The following is an 18,481-nucleotide window of genomic DNA, read 5'->3' on the forward strand; positions in this document are numbered from 1 at the left end:
ACCAGATAATCAATTTCAACGGTCTCGTCTCAATGGTCTTCATCATTTCACTCATAATCGCAATTAAATTATTTAATTATTACATTTTTCCTGGTGATTTTTCCTATCAATTCCCCTCATCTCGCCGTGCAACAAAGTTTTTTTGGAATTTTGTATTTTTTTGGAATTTTCATGTCAAAAGGTCCCCCAAAACCTTTTCGAATACCTCAAATTTACTATTCCAGACACCCATATCATCACATTTTTCTAGTTAACTGGCAATGTCTGGGCAATTCGACGCTTCCAAGCAAAAACTGGCTGATACCATTCAAAAAGTGGGTTTCGCCGTTGCGACACCCAATTATGGTGGTCCAATGGAGTCGTTCGATTTCACTTCTCAGAATTTATATGAGATTTGGAATCTTTTGAAGGAGAGTCAAATGAAGGATAAGGAGATTCGGAAGTTGAAGAGTGTGAATATGAAATTGGCGGATAATAATAGGCAATTGTGAGTTTTCTTATAGAATCGTGTCTTCTGACTATTGAGATTGGTAGAGTAAGGTACAGTAAGCTACAGTAAGCTAGAATAAGGTACAGTAAGCTACAGTAAGCTAGAATAAGGTACAGTAAGCTACAGTAAACTAGAATAAGGTACAGTAAGGTACAGTAAAGTAAAGCAAGCTTTCATGGAGTCCCTGAAATCTAAATCTACAAAAAGCGTTGTAAATCCACACGAGACTCTGTAAATCTACACTTGAGCTTTATAGGGTCCGTAAATCCACACTACGCTTGCGTAAACCGACACTCTAACTCTGTAAATACACACTAATAAACCCATTTAAATTAAATCTACAATAGGCGCCTCGTAAATCTACACAGCTTCCTAAGTAAATCTACCGTAGGATGGGGGATTTTATTATAGAATAGTGATATTCGATTCCACTAAGAATTAATTCAGAATCATGATAAAACAGTGATTTTTGAAATAAACTTTTTGTTGAAAGAGTATTTTTTGAATGGAGACTAGAGAACTTGTCGTACTTCTCGTAAATCTACTTAGCTTCCCGTAAATCAAGATTAGGTTCCGTAAATTCACTCTAGCGCTTCGTAAATCAACACAAAACTGCGTAAATCTAGACTAACTAATGCAAATCAAAATTCAACTTTAGTAAAATTTAATTCAGATCTCTAGGCCCCGTAAATTCACATAAGACTTCCTGGGTCTCGTAAATCTACACTAACCAAGTTTTACTGTTTCAAAAACTCCCCAGACGCTTTTTTAAGTTATGTGGTTTTGAGAGAAAAAATTAGTTTGCAACAGTGAATTTTGGAAATTCCGGGCATTTAGGACATCAGGGCATCCGGACACACAGAGGTTTTGGGAAAAAAGGTTAAAGCAATCGTGACAGGTAAAATGTCGAGTTATTCAGCACATAATTTTTTATACAGTAATTTTATAGTCGGATTTAGCTGCAAACAGCTAATTAAAAATCTAAATTAATTTTAAAAAGCATCTATTTTGAAAAAGGGAATGTTGTTCTGTAATTACGGAATTTTTCCATCATTTTTCTTTGAATTTAGCTGAAACAGTAACTTTGCTACATCTGATTACCCTGATCTCTAACTTTAGGACATCTGAAGACACAGAAATTTTAAGAAAATAGTTTTAAATGTGTAGCGATAGAAAAGTGATAGATAAATTGTCGAAGTTTTTAACGAAAAAGTTTTTAAACAGTAATTTTAGTATTATAGAAGAAATTACCGTAAAAACTGTATTTGAGTTGCCCCTTTATTTGAAGTGCCCCTCTAATTGTGGTGCCCTCCGACGGACCCTTTGAACAATACATAGAGTTGCACCCTCTAATTGAGGTGCCCCTCTAATACAGTTGCCCTTCAGCGATTTACACTTTTCTCTAATATCATCTTTAACTGACTCCGAACTGTTCTCTCTTATTACTATTTCAGCATTTTTGCTGTCAAAAACGTAGTTTGTTATAGAAATTCAGGATTTTCTCCGTTTTTTACATAAAGGTTCGATGAATTCGGCATAAAAAAACTAATAAAGTCAAACAAATTCAAAAGATAGTTGGGTATCGAGGTCGGGCGAATTCGTTGACGAACAATAGAGGTGCACCCTCTATTTGAATTGCCCCTTTAATAGAGTTGCACTCCGCTTTGAACAATAGAGTTGCATGCACCTCAAATACAGTTTTTACGGTATTGTCAAACAAGTAGAGATTAAGTGGTATTGCCAAGAAAAATATTTTTTGAAACAGTTGTTTTTTTTAATTTTTTCAATTATAGAATACGGTTACAAGATCATGCACTTTCGTCGCAATTTTTTGTTAATTTTCTGCTGAAACAGTAGTCGTGAGTTAGCGGAGTGGAGGAAATCGGCAAAATCTAAATTTTGGAAAAAAACTAATCAGGTTACTACCGATGTTTATTATGCAAACTAAAAATACTTTTCAAGTTAAATATATGAAATTTGTCTGTAACAGTATTTTTTCAACATGCGAATTATAGGTATTTTATGGAAAATAGCTTTTTGTCTTTCTTATGTTTAAGCATTTGGTACATCTGCAATTGTCAAGATAATAGACGTTCTCTGGAATTTTTTGTTGAAACTGTAACTTTCCAATTTTTGATTTAGTAAATCTCTAAAATTAAGACACCCGCACACATAGATATACATATATTTTTGCAAAACAGAAGCTACATATAGTAATAAATATTTTCTAGAATTGTTTAACACGGAAACGGTAACGTTTATTGTGAGAAACGAATCTTAATACATCTGAACTAATTTCCTCAAAACAATTGGTAAGACTTTTCTAAATTTTTAACTAAAAATTTATTGAAACAGTAATCTTTGTTGTTTGAAATGGTTAGATATGATAGTGATAAGTAAATTGCCGATTTTTTAAACGGAATGATATTGAAACAGTAATCTTAGTTTTAAAAAAGCCTTTCATCAATATTCTTAGTAACAAATGCTCTTTAAACTTTTTGCTTAAAATCTATTGAAACAGTAAATTTCCAATTTTAAAGGATCTGAAAAGCCCCGCAGTGATTGTAATATACACATTTTCTATCTGTCTGAATCAAAATCTAGATTCTACTTGTTGTGAACATCCGGACACACAGACACCTCAACTTTTTCTCATTTCCAGAACACACAACGCCATCAAAGCGCTGAAAACTCGTGACAATAAAATCCGCAACTTGACCGACGTCCTCAAATCCAATGACCACTACAAGAAGAATTTGGAGTTGAAAGCTGAACTTGATGCGTTGAAGTCTAGATCAAAGTATTGGAGCAAAAAAGATTACGGTAGTCGCGTCGAGACCCGACGAGCTATGTCGAAGCAAGAACATTTTTTGACGTCGACGCCAGATGAAGAATTCAAGGGCTTCCAGACTCGAGAGGAGTTGGACAACGATTTTAAGCAGTGGCGGAAAAAAGAAAGAGAGGCAGAACGGACAATGGAACAACTGGTAGATGAAATGGAAGTGTGTGAGAAAGATGATAATTTGGAGGAGGAGGAGGATTCTGATGGTTGGAAAAAGTTGGATTTCAGCGAGGAGGATGAGAAGGAAGCGGAAGGAATTGAGAAATAGTGGTGAGTGACGATTTTTGGCTTATTTTGTTGTAAAAGCCTCTAAAAATGGTTAGATTTGAGTTATATATTCTTTTTTTGGGGTAGAATTGTTAGCTTTGCTGCAAAAACCTCAATAAAATGTCAAGAAATTCGACTAGGCAAACAAATCTTTCTATCTTTTATTACTAAATTATTGAGCTATAACTTTTTTTGAGTATTGCTGAAACAGTAATGTTTAGTGTGAAGTTTTCTCTAGAATTTTGCCGTTTCAGCAAGGAAAATGTTTCGACCTGCCTTACGGTAACTCAATTACCGTAACCATTTTCAAAATCAATCTATCATATCTAGCGTATCTAAGAGTTTTCGCAGATTCCCCTTCCACTAAAGGAGTCTTTTTATTATGGAGGCTCTTCTAATACAGATTTTACGGTAGCTAGAAATATAACTGCTATGAAAGTAATTTTTGTCATTTCAATGTTAGAATTTCAGCTTTCCAGGCAAATCTCAAATCAATTTTCATATTTTTAGTATTTCTTCCTTATTTTTAAGTTGAACCGCAGTGTAAAACACTGTCTGGAGGCATTGAGCTTGTTAACTCTAGATAATTTTCGTCTGCTCAGAACATAACAAGATAACAAGCTCACTTTCAGAAGAACAAAGTGTTGAAACAGTAATATCGACTTTCAAATCTTGCAACTCGATCTGTAATCTTAATGTTAAGTGCATTTACAGAATGTTCTAAGTGTTAGCATTTGTTTTTACATCGTGAATAACTCAAATCGTAAACCGCTCATTTTAACTAAGCCGGTGAAACAGTGACTATCCTAAATTTGAAATTCCTATAATTTCGCGGTATTTGAGAACACACAAAATCTGAGCTCAGATTCAGCATCCTCACAATTTCAGATTTCCAGTTGTATCCATTTTTTCTATCTCGAAACTTGTCAATTTTTCAGATCACTCTCTCCCTCACACCGTCTAGCAACCGTCTACTACTACTTGCTCTTTGTTCTTGTTCATTTCTTAGCAATATTCATGTCTTTTATTCGCTTGTCACTCGTTTTACAAGTGCGCTCTACCGATTTCGGTAGAGCGCGGTTGTAAGAAGAGTCCCCCTTAGTACCGCCTAGTTTATATATAGTTTAAACCCATCCGCCTTTCAAAATACTCCAATCCAATGATTCTCACACATTCATCAAAGTCGGCTTTTTTTCACTTTCTCAGGACTTTCTCAGAGATACTTTATAACAACATCTGAAGAATTTATATTCCATTATAAAGTTTTTTGGCTGATTAGACATTTATACTCGTTTTGTTTTTCGAAATCTGGTTTTTCATACCATTTTGATATATATTTCTTGCATTAGCAGTGTACAATAATTCTAAAGAAAAACTGTTCCAGATGAATCACTTCAGTCCGTTACAGTATGGTCCTTTGGCTACAGTATGACCCTTCGGCTACAGTATTATGACCCAGAATTAAGACAACACTTCATGCGGTGCACAGTGGAGGAAAGAATACACATAAACGACTAAGTGACTAACTTAAATGGTGGGTAATTGAATAATTTTGAAACAGTGAAAAAAAAACAGTTTTTATTGTGATTTCATTACTGTAGAAATTATTTAAAAATTAACTTGTTAATTTTCCGAAACAGTGAATGTTTGATGGCTGACCGCTTGCTGCGGAATTTTGATTTACGCCGGCTCTCTACCGTAACCCATGAAAAGTGTTGTTGTTTCAAAAGTACGGTAGTTTTCACATAGTAAATTGTGTACTACCACCGATATTTCAATTTTTTTTGAAATAATAGAATTCTTGATCTCATTAGATTAAATATGCACCCAGAATCATAAATTATTGCTCTGAAACAGTATAAATTATGATTACAAACAATAAATCCTCCGGAACTGAAGGATTCTGTGATTTTGAGCATTAGAATTTCTGTGATTTTTTCAGTGAACTCAATTTTTTGTGAACCAGTGAAAATATTATTGTTACTGTAAATACAAAATGATTTTCGAGAAGAAAATAACGTTTTTAAAGTCCATGTTCCAACATGGCACTATACTATTCAAAATCTATTCAGTTTTTTGTGAAACTGTAAATTTTCTGTATTTTTCACGTTATATAAGACTGATCAATTCAAAATTCTGCTTTCACTGAAACAGTGAATTTTAGAAAGTAGCAGAACTGAACTCATTGCCTTATTGGCAGTTTTCTGATTCTGAACATTCCAAAATACAAAAATTCTCTGTTTCAGAGAGAACATAATTAATTTTGAAAGTGATTATCATATGTTGCATTTCGATCGTTTATATTAATTTTATACTGTTTCAGAACAATATTATGCAATCTCGGGTTGAATTTCAGTCATTATTCGGAAATTCGAGTTTTCAGATTCTTTTTTTAATCAACAATGCAATATATGATTTTCAAAATTAAATATGTTTTTACTGAAACAGAGAATTTTTGGATTTTGGAATGTTCAGAATCAGAAAACTGTCAATATGAGTTCAACTGCTGAAATTTGTTCTACTATTTCAGTGAAAACTAGTTTCAGAAATTTTTTTTATTACTGTTCCAACAAAAGTTTGAACTTAAGTCTCCAGTGTATAGTATTCATTACATTTTTTAGTCAATAAATTAAATTAAATTAAAAGTAGCAGTTCTAACAGTAATGTTATCATCCAAATTTCGTGTTTTACAGAATTATTTTACAGAATTGTTTTATAGTCTGTATATGTGCTACACAGATAAGCAAAAATTTTACTGTTTTAGTGAAAGCACAAATTCTTTTAAATTTGTTCGTCAAATGTTGGATATCATATATAATATACGAAAACTGTTTGGTATTTCAGAACTATCTTGAAGCACTGAACCTTTCAGAAAACTAAGATATTAGGACTTTCAATAAAACAGTAACTATTTATTCAAAAAAATTCACTGTTAGAGTGTTAACTCTGCACAGTTTTTACAACTGCGCTCCACCGAAATTCCATTGAAAACTATCTTTTTTCTCTGAGTCTCTCAATTTCGCACACTATTTTCTTTGGTTTCGGTAGAGCGCGGTTGTGAGAAACGTGTCGTGTTAATAGCTGACACAGTTAAATTCAAGGTTTTCTTGAAGAAGTCTTATAATTTATCAATGTTCTAAATCACAAATTTTCAGCCAAAGTCAGTCAATTCGAGAATCCAAAATTCACTTCAAAAAAAGCTCCAGCAGGATCAAAAAACCCAGGAAGACAGGATAATGCTGAAACAACTACTGTTTCAGAATAATATCTATATTTTTATAATTTTCTGATTCAACAATTTCAATTATGTCATTATTCAAATTTTAAAATAAGAAATATTATTTTTTGAAATTTAAGTTTTTTCTTTTTTAACTTGTCAAAGGTCTCACCCACCTTTTCCATACTTTTCCCTCTTAATCTCCTACCATCATAACCCCGCCCTCTTTCTTCCAGAACAATGTTTCCGGTAACTGGTCAACCACCACAATCACCTGTGGAGAATCTTATCGAACGGCTCAAGGAGGTAAAATTATTTTTCGAAGTGTTCAAAAAACTTTTTCTCTCAATTTTAGGACGCCATTGGCATTGATGGATTCAGAGGTGCTCCGGAAGAGTTTGAATACCTTATCCACAGTCTTGAGGAGAAGAAAATGACCGATTTTATGATTAAAAAGTTGGAGAATAAAGTTTTGGGACTGCAAGAGGAGCTGGATCGGGAGAGACACTTGCATGAGAAGACGTGAGTTGGTTTTGAGTGTTAAAGACGTACTGACATGTATGAAAATTTGGAAAGTGTCAAGTTTTTTTGAAACAGAAAAAAATGTTGATCACCTGTTATAGAACGAATTCTCTGTAAGACTCGAGTATGGTCACTGTAGGTTCGGGCCTAGGGCGTGTAAGTTAGCTTCAGCTTTGAAACTTTCAAAGGACGTTTATGTGGACATGTGCAACACGTATGCACAATATTGGGCACCTACCGTACTACAGTAACCGGGAGCTGCACTCATAGTACATGATCATATAAAAATCCAAGCCTAGGGCACGTGTTGCTCGAGTCTTACATAGAACGCGTTATAGAATGAGTTTAAAAAATCTGATCATCCTGTTGTCAGAGTAAATTGAACCACTTTTGACTTTTTAAGAATCAGATTTTGAAACAGTGAAAAAATGTAACAATTACAGAGGACACACTAGCAATAGTCGAATTTACAGTAATTTTTCAGTTTAAGTTGAAACAGTGAAAAAAAAATCGAAATGTTCAAATTATCATTTTGTTTTTTTGTGAAACGTAGCAAGACGTTTTGATTATTGAAGTTTGAATTCTTACAATATCAATTTTTATTGAAAAAGTACAGTATTCAAAAATTTGAAAAAATACAAGTTTTCTGAAACAGTTTTAAAAAATAACAGAACATAATAGTAATTTGATAGAAAACAGAAAATGGACAAACTAAAACTTGGTTTTAAGTTGAAACGATAATAAAAAACATAAAAATCGACTTTTCAAACTGGATTTTCAAATAAAAACGAAATAAGGTAATAGAGACATTGTATAATTATACGAATATTAAATTTCAGTGAAACAGATCAAAGTTATAAACATTTGTTACTGGGGTTCTGATAGGATCAGCAAAATATAAGTATGACATCTTAAAAGTTCATTTTCATATCGAAAGAATTTTAAAAATCGGTCTGAAACCCGCTTTGGCGGCCTAGAAATTCTCGACTTCGGCCATCTTGATTTTTTCGAATTTTATCACTATTTTCGCTCATTTTTGTGGTTTTTTCAGTGAATTTGATAGAAAACGACCAAAATTGATAGGAACACTACAAAACTGGTAGAAAAACAACGAAAAGCTGAAAAATTAATATTTAAAACTTTTAGAACGTTCCACGGCCACTGAAATGCCCAATCTGTTTCGCCGCTTGTTTTCAGCGGGGATTGAACCGAATTTTAAAATTCTTTCGATATGAAAATGTACTAACGGAAAGGAACAAATGAACATACGGCCGAAGTCAAATTTCTGGGCTATATTGTTTAAAATCTAAATTCTCCCAATATCAATTTTTCAATGAAACAGTAATTTTCCATTTTTATATATTGTCCAATACAACATTAAAATATTTGGAAAAATACGTGTTTTTCTTTGTTTTGAGATGAAAAATGTAGTAGAAAACTTAAAAATCAACTTTTCAAGCTTAAATTTCGAAAATATAGAGGAAAACCAAATAAAAAAAATTTGTAAATAGCAAAATATAATTATGGAAGATTTTAAAACAATTTCTTTGAAACAGTAGACAACAAATTGGTAATAACTACGACTAAACTATTAACCCCACGTCGCCTCTCGATAATTAAATAATTATTTTTGAAACAGTAATTATAAATATTCCAGAATCGCCTACCTCGAGACCACTCAACCATCCTGTCTACAATCAATGCTCGCCGAAAAAACCAGACTCCGTGCCGCCCTTCATGACAGTTTCATGGAAAATCTCAAGTCGGAAAACCAAAAACTGCAAGAATCCCTCAAGAAGGCAAATGCTTCCAGAATTCAGAAGGTCGAGGCGCCAGTGAGGGAAATTTTGGGATTCAAGACGATTCTGGAGAATTTTTTGGCTGCTCAGACACCCGAGCAACTCGATAACTCCGAAACGCAGAAAAATCAAGAAATATTGGATCAGCAGGAAGAGCTTAAGAAGAAAATCGAAAACCTGGAGGCGGAGCTGAAAAAGAAAAAAGCGGACGGTTTGATCCGCCAATTCGACCTGGAATGTGTCAAAAAGAAGCACCTGGAGGTGGTGGAGCAGCTAGCGACAAAAGTTGTGCAACTGGAATTAGCGCTGGAGAAATCGCCGGTGGTAAATGCAAACCAAACACGGAAAGAGCTAAGCAGAGAAGAAAAACGAGCTCTGAAGATCCATCTGGAGGTGTTGGAAAGGAAACATCAGGAATTTTTGGATTCGGTTGGCGAGGAGCTTGACAAGGAAGCAGCAGACACTAATAAGAACCTTCTGGAAATTATCAAAAAGGCAAAACAGCAGATATACGAATTGAAGGAAAATTCAGATATTGCTAGGATGGAGAGTACGAAAAGCCTCCAAAAGAAAGACGTGGAAATTCAAAAGCTCAAAAAAGAAATCAATAAGCTCGAAGCGGAGAATAGCTCAGAAATATTCAGACATGAGAATCTCATCGATGAGCTCCACAAGTCTCATAACAAGGAGCTGGGTGCCTGTCAGGAGAGGCGTTTGGAGGAATTCACAGAGCTCACCAACCAGCTAAAAGCATTGTACGAGGAGAACACCCAACTGAAAACTGAAGTCCACGACCAGAAAATCACCCTGAGAACGTTGGAACGAGAAAATGTGGAGATCGAAGAGCTGTTTTGTAAGATGCAGGATGAGAGATGGCGGAAGGAAAATGACTACGAAGCACAACTGATTGAGAAGAATGAGGAGATCGCCGAGTTGGAGATGTTGGCGGAGACTGGGGAGTGCTCGTGGAGCACCTTGGGGCTTTTTGATGAGGGCGTACAGCAGGTTGATTAGAAGTTTTGGTTACACTGTTTCAAAAGTCTCATTTTTCGAATTTTTTCACTTTTTCAAAATTTTGAGACCAACTTGACTACGCTGATAGCAAACACCTTCAGAACAGGTACTCTTTTTCCCATTTTTTCACTGTTTCAAAATTTTTTGTCTCATTTTCGCTACCTTTTCAGCTATATTTTCCCCGTCTTTAATATTAAAAAAGTAGTCAATTCCTTGCTTTTTTTCACTTTTTTTTCAATTTTTCCTTCATTATTATTGTAATGAGCATAATTTATTAGATTGATCGTCTCTTGAAACGGTACTTTTTTAAATTGACTTTTTTCTCTTGTTTCAAAATGTGATGTTTTCCAGAAAATAGTTTGAAAAAATAGATTTATTTCACTTTTCTGCGATTAAATTGGCTTTTATCACAGGTCCTCATTTCTTGGTTTTTATCACTGTGTCAAAGTTTTCATTGCCTCGTTTTTTTGCTATTTTGAGCATAGTTTTGAGCATAAATTACAACTTTTTCACTTTTTCTAAAATTCTGAGACTAAATTACCTATGACAATACTATAAACCGTTTTGTCACAGGTCCGCTTCTATTCTTGGCTTTTTTCACTGTTTCAGAACTTTTCCTTCATTATTTTTTGTTATGAGCATAGTTTATTAGATTGATATTCTCTTCAAACAGTACTTTTTAAATTGACTTTTTTCTCTTGCTTCAAAGTTCTAACTTACCCGTTTTGAAGTTTTCCAGAAAATGGTTTGTAGAAATAGATTTTTTTTTCCACTTTTTTAAAATTCTGAGACTATATAAATTGACTTTTATCACAGGCCCTCATTTCTTGGTTTTTTCCACTGTTTCAGCTATTTTCCTTCATTATTATTATTGAGTATAGTCAATTTGATGATCTGAGGTTTTTCTGAAAACAATTATTAAAAAGATGTCGTTTTTTTTACTTTTTCAAAATTTTGAGACCAACTTGACTATGCTGATACCAGACACCTTCAGAACAGATCCTCATTCCTTAGTTTTTTTCACTGTTTCAGAACTTTTCCTTCATTATTTTTTGTTATGAGCATAGTTTATTAGATTGATATTTTCTTCTAACAGTAATTTTTTAAATTGGCTTTTTTTTCTGTTCCAAAATTCTGAGATACCGTTTTCCAGAAAATGGTTTGTAAAAATAGATTTATTTCACTTTTCCGAAATTCTGAGACTATATAAATGGACTATGCTCCTACCATACACCGTTATGTGCAGCAGATCCTCATTCCCTTTTTTCCTTTTTTTTTCAAATTTTTCTCATATTTTTTACTAACCATAGCCGATTCGCTTGTCGATAGGTTTGCTCAGTTTTTCTGAAAACAAATATTAAAAATTGTCATTTTTCACATTTTCAGAATTCTGAGACTACTAAATTGACTATGCCTATACCATATTGTAACAGGTCCTCATTCCTTTTTTTTCACTGTTTCAAAAAGTTCACATTTTTTTGATTATTTTGTTTCCCTGTTTTCATATCTTTTCTTCCTGTCCCAGTTGTTTCCCCATTTTTCCCATTCCACCAAAAAAGTGCCCCGGTTTCTTATATTACTCTGCTTAATAAAACATTTCCAAAAATGTCCATTTGACAATTTTAATTTAATCCATACAGGTTAACCATACCTTCCTTCGATATCTCTTTTTTATTCTAAAATTTTGCTCCAGACTCTCTAATTACTGGCTAATTAACTGTCTAATTACTATTTCAGGTAAATGAACAGGCTACCGTATTACCGTGACGAGGCTAGACTTCAATACACAATTGAAGGCATCGAGTTGATGTACGAGAGGAAGAAAAGATGCAAGAAGTTTGCGGACACTTTGTATTATTGTGATGAAGAAGAAAAAAAGGAAAAAGAAGAAGAAAAAAAAGAGAAAGAAGAAGAAAAGAAGCCGAAATCGCCGAGTTTCTTTGAGAAATTGGTGAGTTTTATGTTTGTCTGTATATCTAGATGTCCGGATGTCTTTTCGGACAAACCGACATACAGACAGACCACTTGACACCGGGTCATCGACATCAGAGTTGTACGGAATGCCATTTTTTAGTTTCTGGAATCCGGAACCGGAACCGAAATGTCAAAAAAAACCCGGAGTTCCGGAATGCGGAATTTCCGGAATCCGGATTCCGGACAGCTCTGATCGACACCCTGAGGGGCTCTATGTCTGTCTGTCTGTCTGTTTGTCTGTCTGTTTGTCCGGATGTCTTCCCCAAAACTTTTGAACTTGGTGTGATAACATAATAAAAGAACCGTTAACATCAAAATATATCACCGCCTTCAAAAAATGTTCTTTGAAACAGTAATTTTTTAGAGAATTGTGATTTTTTTAAATCAAAATTGCAGAAAATGAAATTCCCTATATTATAAGCCGTGAATTTTAGTCAGAAATTTACTTTTTTGATATAGAAAAACTGTATTGGCGGAAATGACTGAAAATCTCTCAAAATTCGCGTTTTTTTGGTTCATAAGATAGAGTTTTTTTTAATTAGTGTAATATATTTAGTCCATGCATTAATAAATATGCTTTTAGTGTTTCAAGAGGTTCTTATTTTATATCGTTATTTTGACGAAACAGTAAAAAATTTCAAGTTACAAATTACCTATAAACCAATTAAACTGTTCGAAAATTCACTCAAACTCAATAAAACTAAAAATTTCTGGAATCAGCGCGCTGAGACCTTTCGAATGAGTATAATCATGCCCTGATTTTGAAAATCGAGTTTAAAGGCGCATACCGTAGGCTGCGAGACTTACATTTTCAGAATCAGCTCGTCGGGACGTTTCGAATGAGTATAAATACGCCTAGATTTGAAACACTTCGCTACAAAAACTACAGTACCCCAAACTGACTACGGTAGTTTTCGTGGTGAGACCCAATTCGGTCCAAACCTAGTCATGATTATACTTATTTGAAAGGTCTCAACGCGCTGATTTCAGATATGTAAGTTTCATGGAGTTTAAATAAATTCTTGGAGAGTTCTGGTTGTAATTAGGACGACTAGGATTTCGAAAAGTTTCGAAAAGTTTCGAAAATCTGAAACTTTTTGGATTTTCTAACTACAGAGATGGTATTACTCTTAAAATGTAGGGAATTTTGTGGGGTTTTCGATTTTTAGTGGAACAATTTTTGGCAAATAACTCAATTCGAATTAGCGATTTGATAGAACGTTAGAAAATTTTTCAATTAATTTTGAAACAGTAATTTCACTGAATTTGCTGAAAATTGATTTATAGGTAGTTTTGAGCATTATGAACACGATGGTAGCAAAATTTCCTGCTCCGGAGCTCAAAAAACCGTTTCTAGATCAAAAATTGATTTTTTTGAGTTTTCTTTTCAATGATAGCGCTGTTTAAAGAACTCACAGATCAATTTTTTCCTAATTTTTCGAGCATTCACATTTTTGTTAAAACAGTACATATTTCAGAAGTCTTGCTTCTTCCGTCCGACTCAAAAAAAGCTCGAAGCAAAGGTTCTTGAGGAAGTCGACAAGGAGACACCCGATGATGATGATGACACGCGTACCCCGTTCTACGGTCAGGACGAAGAATTCGAATTCCTTCTGAAAGCATTGAGAGAGCGATTGCAGATGAGGAACGGTGTCAACGATTTGCAATTGGAGTTGGATAAAGAGAAGCATAGTCATTTGATTACGTGAGTATGGGGTCATTGATAAAGCTGATGAACCAACCTTGAAAGGTTTCCAACATAATGTACTTTTTTCTGAAACGGTAAAAAAAAATTCAAGTTTTTCTTGATTTTTTGGAGCATTGCGAGCTATGAGAAAGGGGACGTCTTGGAAAAAGAAATTTTGGTTTAAAAATGGTTTAAAACAACCCAAACATTTCTCAAAAACATAAAAAGTTGATTGTGGCCGAGTTTTTTTCAAAATTTGGTTTTCTAGGCCATCAAGTAAAAAACTCTATTATTATTATTTCCAATAGTTTTTTGACTCTAACCAATAAAATAAGTCCTAAAGCAACATTTTTTGAGTTCGGGGACTAGTTTTGCACAATTTGGTTTTCTAGGCCACCAGGTGGAAAACTCGGCCACAGCCGTTTTTGACAGTTTTTGAGTTCGGGGACTAGTTTTTCTAAAATTTGGGTTTCTAGGCCCTTTCTCACTACGTTTTTAGACCCAGTTTCCAATTTTTACTGTTTCTAATTTTTACCACCAGGTGGAAAACTCGGTCACAGTCAGTTTTAGTGTTTTTCGTGGCTTTTGGCCAGCTTTTGACAGTTTTTGAGTTCGGGGACTAGTTTTCTTGGAATTTGGGTTTCTAGGCCACCAGGTGGAAAACTCGGCCACAGTCAGTTTGAGTGTTTTTCGTGACTTTTGGCCAGTTCTGGACGGTTTTTTGAGTTCGGAGAGTAGTTTTTTTTCAAAATTTGGTTTTCTAGGCTATCAAGTAAAAAACTCTATTATTATTATAGTTTTTTGACTCTAACCAATAAAATAAGTCCTAAAGCAACTTTGTTGACATCGGGGACTAGTTTTTGCACAATTTCGTTTTCTAGACCACCAGGTGGAAAACTCGGCCACAACCGTTTTTGACAGTTTTTGAGTTCGGGGACTAGTTTTTCTAAAATTTGGGTTTCTAGGCTCTTTCTCACTACGTTTTTAGACCCAGTTTCCAATTTTTACTGTTTCTAATTTTTTTAAATGGAATGTCCCCAAATTTAGTGGTGCTAACAATTTATTTTGTGAAACAGTATATTTTATTATTTTTTAAATTTCAGTCTGAGCAAACTGCTCGCCGCGGATCCCTCCTGCGCAGCAAGCATGCGCCCGACCGAACGTCGTCTCCGTGAATCAATTGAATCAGATAAAGCGTTACTGACAACTCTCAAATCTGAAAACACCAAGCTGAAAAGGGACTTGACTCAATATAAATGGGATCCGAGTAGCAAGAAGTTTATCAGTCAGCTGCAGGATCAGTTGGAGTCGGCGAATCGTCAAATCGACATGATGGTCGATCACCATGAGTTGAAATTGAAACAGATCGAGTTGGATCATGGAGCGGATTGTGAGGGATACGTTTTGCAGGTGGAGAAGAAGAAGTTGGAGGTGAAAGCGTTGAAGAAGAAGCTCGCCGAGCAGGAGAAGGAGCTGGAGGCGTTGAGAGAGAAGTTGAAGGAGAAGGAGGAACAGAAACTCATCGATTTTTAAGTTTTTCAGATATTTTATGATATATTTTTTTGTAGTGAATGCCTATTATAGTCGAAATGTTGCTTCTTCTCAGGAATTATCCACAAAACGTTTTTGTCACCGAATTTTCTGACAGTTTTTGAATTTTACATAGAAATTGTACATTCGGTGGTCAAGGTTCGAGTCCGCCCGGTGGCAAAAACTTTTTTTTTGAATATTTTTTTGCCTCTTTTCATTTTTTCTCAGGAGTTATTTCATAATGATCTGTTGATAATATCCCCCTACCTCTATTCGATTACTATTTTTCAATTTGACCTACTTCACGGTCTCCCAGACTGAAAAAAAAACTGCAAGAAACTTCTTACCTAATTCATTTTCAGACGTCACAATCGTTGAGAAAAGGTCCCGTCCATAAGAAAATTAAATTCCCTATCTTTTGAGCCGAAAAACCAGAAATTTTGGTCAAAAATTGAATTTTTTGATAGAGAAAACCCTATTTTGAGATTTTCAGCCAACTTTTGAAGATCTTTTTCTAACAATTTCGACGTTCTCAGATACATTATGTGCAATTTTCGTTTGAAACAGTTTTCTTTCAAAAAAGTTATATTAATTTTTCGAAAATCGGTTTTTCTGCATTTTTTGGCTCATTCGAGAGATAATTTAATTTTCCACAATTTTTATGGATGGGACATCTTTTCATCTATTTCGCTGTGTGGGACCGTGTACAGTTTCAATATTTTTTGAATTATTTTTTGTAGTGAATTATTAGCCTAATTAACTCCAATTAGATGCTTGCCTCTTTTCAATTTTTTCTCAGGAATTCTTATATTATGATCTGTTGGTAATATCCCCCTACCACTAATCGATTACTATGCTTCAATTGTTCCATACTTGTCAAACTCGGCCCGAATTAAAACAAAAACTTTTTTCAATTTTTCATTTAAAAATGTGCAAATTTTCGATGATTATCAAATTATCAAATCAAATTTGACTTTCTCGTGAAAAAAATTCGAAAAAATTTTGAATTTTGGCGCCAGGGTCTTGACAATCATGAATTTCTCTGTCTTTTCTCTCTCTCTCTCTCTCTGAAACAGTTTTAATAATTTTTCAAACAAAATTCGAATAAATAAATTGTAACAAAATGCCGGTGTTTATAAAGCGTACCAATTTAAAGTGGGCGGAGCCTAACAAATTCTGACAATTAAATAACACAGAATAGAATAGAGGCGTTTCTTGTATTCTTTTGAAACAGTAAAAAAAATTTAGAGTATTTCAATTCCTCACCATTTCAACATTTCCATATTGTTCTAACTGCCAACACATGTTTTTCTATCAAAACAGTAAAAAATTTCTTTCTTGTCGGTTTGTCCGGATGTCCAGTGTGTCGTGGCTTTTGTTACTTTCCCAAGTTCACCGTTTTTGTTGAAACAGTAAAAAAATTGTTAAGAAGATGGCATTTTAATCAAAAAAGGGCAAAAATTGGCAATGTCTCGAAAAGCACTGACTAGAGCTATGAACAATTTTCAAATATGAGTGAAAAAGTGAAATCAGCACGAATCAAAATTTAAATCTTTTCAAAATGAAACAGTAAACATTTGTACCCTAATACTTTGAGTATTATTTGTTCATTTCGAAAGTAGGATATACAGCTTGAAACAGTAAAAATAACACATGTTTTGGTTTCAGTAAGCTAGCGAAAACGATTCAAAATAACATTAGAACATTTTCGATTAATTTTGAAACAGTAATTTGAATTTGCTGAAAATTGAGTTATAGGTAGATTCGACCATACTGAATACGATGGTAGCAAAATTTTTTTCCTTTTCCAGCTCCGGAGCTCAAAAAAACGTTTCGGTGGCCAAGTGGGTGAGGAGAGGGTTCGACATCTCCCCCGACAACTTGTTTTTTTTTTAATTCCCAATTTTCATTAATGGAATTTTAAGCGGTTTCAATCTATACAGACCGTGAAACAGTAAAATATATTGAATTTTGAAAAATCAAATAGTCTGATTTTCACGAACATTCACATTTTTTGCTGAAACCGTAACTTGATAGATATTTCAGAAACTGTTCATCAAATCACTGAAACAAGAATTTATAGCAATATGTAGAATATCTTTTATAACTCGAGTAGAAAATTATAATTCTGTCGAAGCAATAAAAAAACCTCATTGGTAGTGGTGCTTTCGCAGAATTCATGATATTTTGGTTTTTTGAAACAGTAAAATTTCTTAAGAAAGTTTTGAAACTGCAACACCGAAATTTATAAGAGTTAAGTATTCTCGCCTGTGAGTCAGACAGTTACTGATGCGATAAAGAAACACAAGCAGAAATCGAAAAGCTGAAACAGCAAAAACATTTTTGATAAAATTAATAAAGATCTTTTATTGTGTCATAACATTGAAAATGCACAGTAAACTTCAGTTCAAAAATGACAAAAATCAAACTAATCTTAGAATTAAAAATGTAGTCACCAAATTTTTGACATGACAGAAATGAACTGTTCGAACTGGAATATCAAAGTTTGTCGAACGAAATAAAAAAAACAATGCTTTCACCAAAGAAAAGTACTGCTTCACAAAGATTTGAACATTTTGGCAAAATTTTGGCATCAAATTTCTATTTGAATCATAGAACATTTGAATTTTGCTCAAAAAAATCGCAAATTTTGGCGCCATTTTTTTTTTCGGACCCCGGGCCTTGACAATTAAGAATTTCTCTGTTTTTTCTCCTTCTCTGAAACAGTTTTAATAATATTTCAAACGAAAATCGAATAAATAAATTGTAACGAAGTGTCAGTCCCTCTGTTTAATGCGCGTGCCAATTTAAAGTGGGCGGAGCCTAACAAATTCTGACAATCAAATAACACAGAATAGAATAGAGACGTTACATGTATTCTTTTGAAACAGTAAAAAAATTAAGAGTACCGTAAAAACTGTAATAGAAGCACCCCTTTATTTGAGGAGCCCCTCTAATAGAGGCGCACCCTTAATACGTTTCGAATATTTTTCTGGTTTACAGTCATTCTTTTTCAAAGTTCGTGAAAAAACACAACTAAAACCCAACTTTTTCGTTCGAAGTGCAAATTTGGGGATTTTCGTGAAATTTTGTCCAAAAAAGTGTTAGTTTGGTTGAAAAATATTCACTTTAAAGTTGA

The 18,481-nt window shown here is 33.9% G+C and overlaps 4 protein-coding genes across 4 annotated transcripts; all 4 read left to right on the plus strand.

Moving 5' to 3' along the window:
- Positions 1–260: 260 nt before the first annotated feature.
- On the plus strand, positions 261–3,600 carry GCK72_016010 (uncharacterized protein; the record flags this gene model as incomplete). Its single annotated transcript, XM_003094974.2, has 2 exons — positions 261–487; positions 3,153–3,600. The coding sequence occupies 2 exons, from the start codon at positions 261–263 to the stop codon at positions 3,598–3,600; spliced, it is 675 nt and encodes a 224-aa protein (XP_003095022.2).
- Positions 3,601–7,056: 3,456 nt separating this feature from the next.
- Positions 7,057–7,342, plus strand: GCK72_016011 (uncharacterized protein; the record flags this gene model as incomplete). Its single annotated transcript, XM_003094973.2, has 2 exons — positions 7,057–7,122; positions 7,172–7,342. 2 exons carry the CDS (start codon positions 7,057–7,059, stop codon positions 7,340–7,342), a joined length of 237 nt encoding a protein of 78 aa, XP_003095021.2.
- Positions 7,343–9,086: 1,744 nt separating this feature from the next.
- On the plus strand, positions 9,087–10,151 carry GCK72_016012 (uncharacterized protein; the record flags this gene model as incomplete). Its single annotated transcript, XM_053731260.1, has 1 exon — positions 9,087–10,151. One exon carries the CDS (start codon positions 9,087–9,089, stop codon positions 10,149–10,151), a length of 1,065 nt encoding a protein of 354 aa, XP_053586032.1.
- A 1,741-nt stretch (positions 10,152–11,892) lies between these two features.
- GCK72_016013 (uncharacterized protein) lies at positions 11,893–15,345 on the plus strand (the record flags this gene model as incomplete). The annotated part of the gene is made up of 3 exons (XM_003094991.2): positions 11,893–12,102; positions 13,604–13,830; positions 14,916–15,345. 3 exons carry the CDS (start codon positions 11,893–11,895, stop codon positions 15,343–15,345), a joined length of 867 nt encoding a protein of 288 aa, XP_003095039.2.
- Positions 15,346–18,481: the final 3,136 nt, after the last annotated feature.

Source organism: Caenorhabditis remanei, chromosome IV (genome assembly GCF_010183535.1).
Source record: "Caenorhabditis remanei strain PX506 chromosome IV, whole genome shotgun sequence".
Classification (NCBI taxonomy): domain Eukaryota; kingdom Metazoa; phylum Nematoda; class Chromadorea; order Rhabditida; family Rhabditidae; genus Caenorhabditis; species Caenorhabditis remanei.